The 250-nt window shown below is 52.4% G+C and overlaps 1 protein-coding gene across 1 annotated transcript in view; it reads right to left on the minus strand.

Moving 5' to 3' along the window:
- Positions 1 to 124, minus strand: part of RPA3 (replication protein A3, 14kDa) — a gene marked incomplete at its 5' end in the record, with an annotated part of 2880 nt that extends 2756 nt beyond the window's left edge. Inside the window, one exon of the mRNA XM_009579364.1 lies at positions 50 to 124. Coding sequence (XP_009577659.1) covers positions 50 to 124 — 75 coding nt within the window. The remainder of the gene's footprint in view (positions 1 to 49) is intronic.
- Between the last annotated feature and the right edge of the window lie 126 nt (positions 125 to 250).

The raw sequence follows: 250 nt of genomic DNA on the forward strand, positions 1-250 counted from the left end.
TATCCACAAGAGGCAACATCAAGTATTTCCAAAGTATTCCTTAACTTACAGGTTCGCTCAGCTCCACAGTCGTATGTTTTCCTTCTCCATCCGAGAGCACGAAAAGCTTCCCAGTAGGATGAATCTACAAACGACATTAGACCTGTGCGCTCAAAAGGCAGCTGTAAGCGTCACAGGTTTAGCCGCCTCAACCAGAACTGCGCAGCGGGCCTTTCTCCGCGGGATCCGACCGTTACCGCCGCCTCCCGCC

This window comes from Fulmarus glacialis, unplaced genomic scaffold, assembly GCF_000690835.1.
Source record: "Fulmarus glacialis isolate BGI_N327 unplaced genomic scaffold, ASM69083v1 scaffold25216, whole genome shotgun sequence".
NCBI classification, from domain to species: domain Eukaryota; kingdom Metazoa; phylum Chordata; class Aves; order Procellariiformes; family Procellariidae; genus Fulmarus; species Fulmarus glacialis.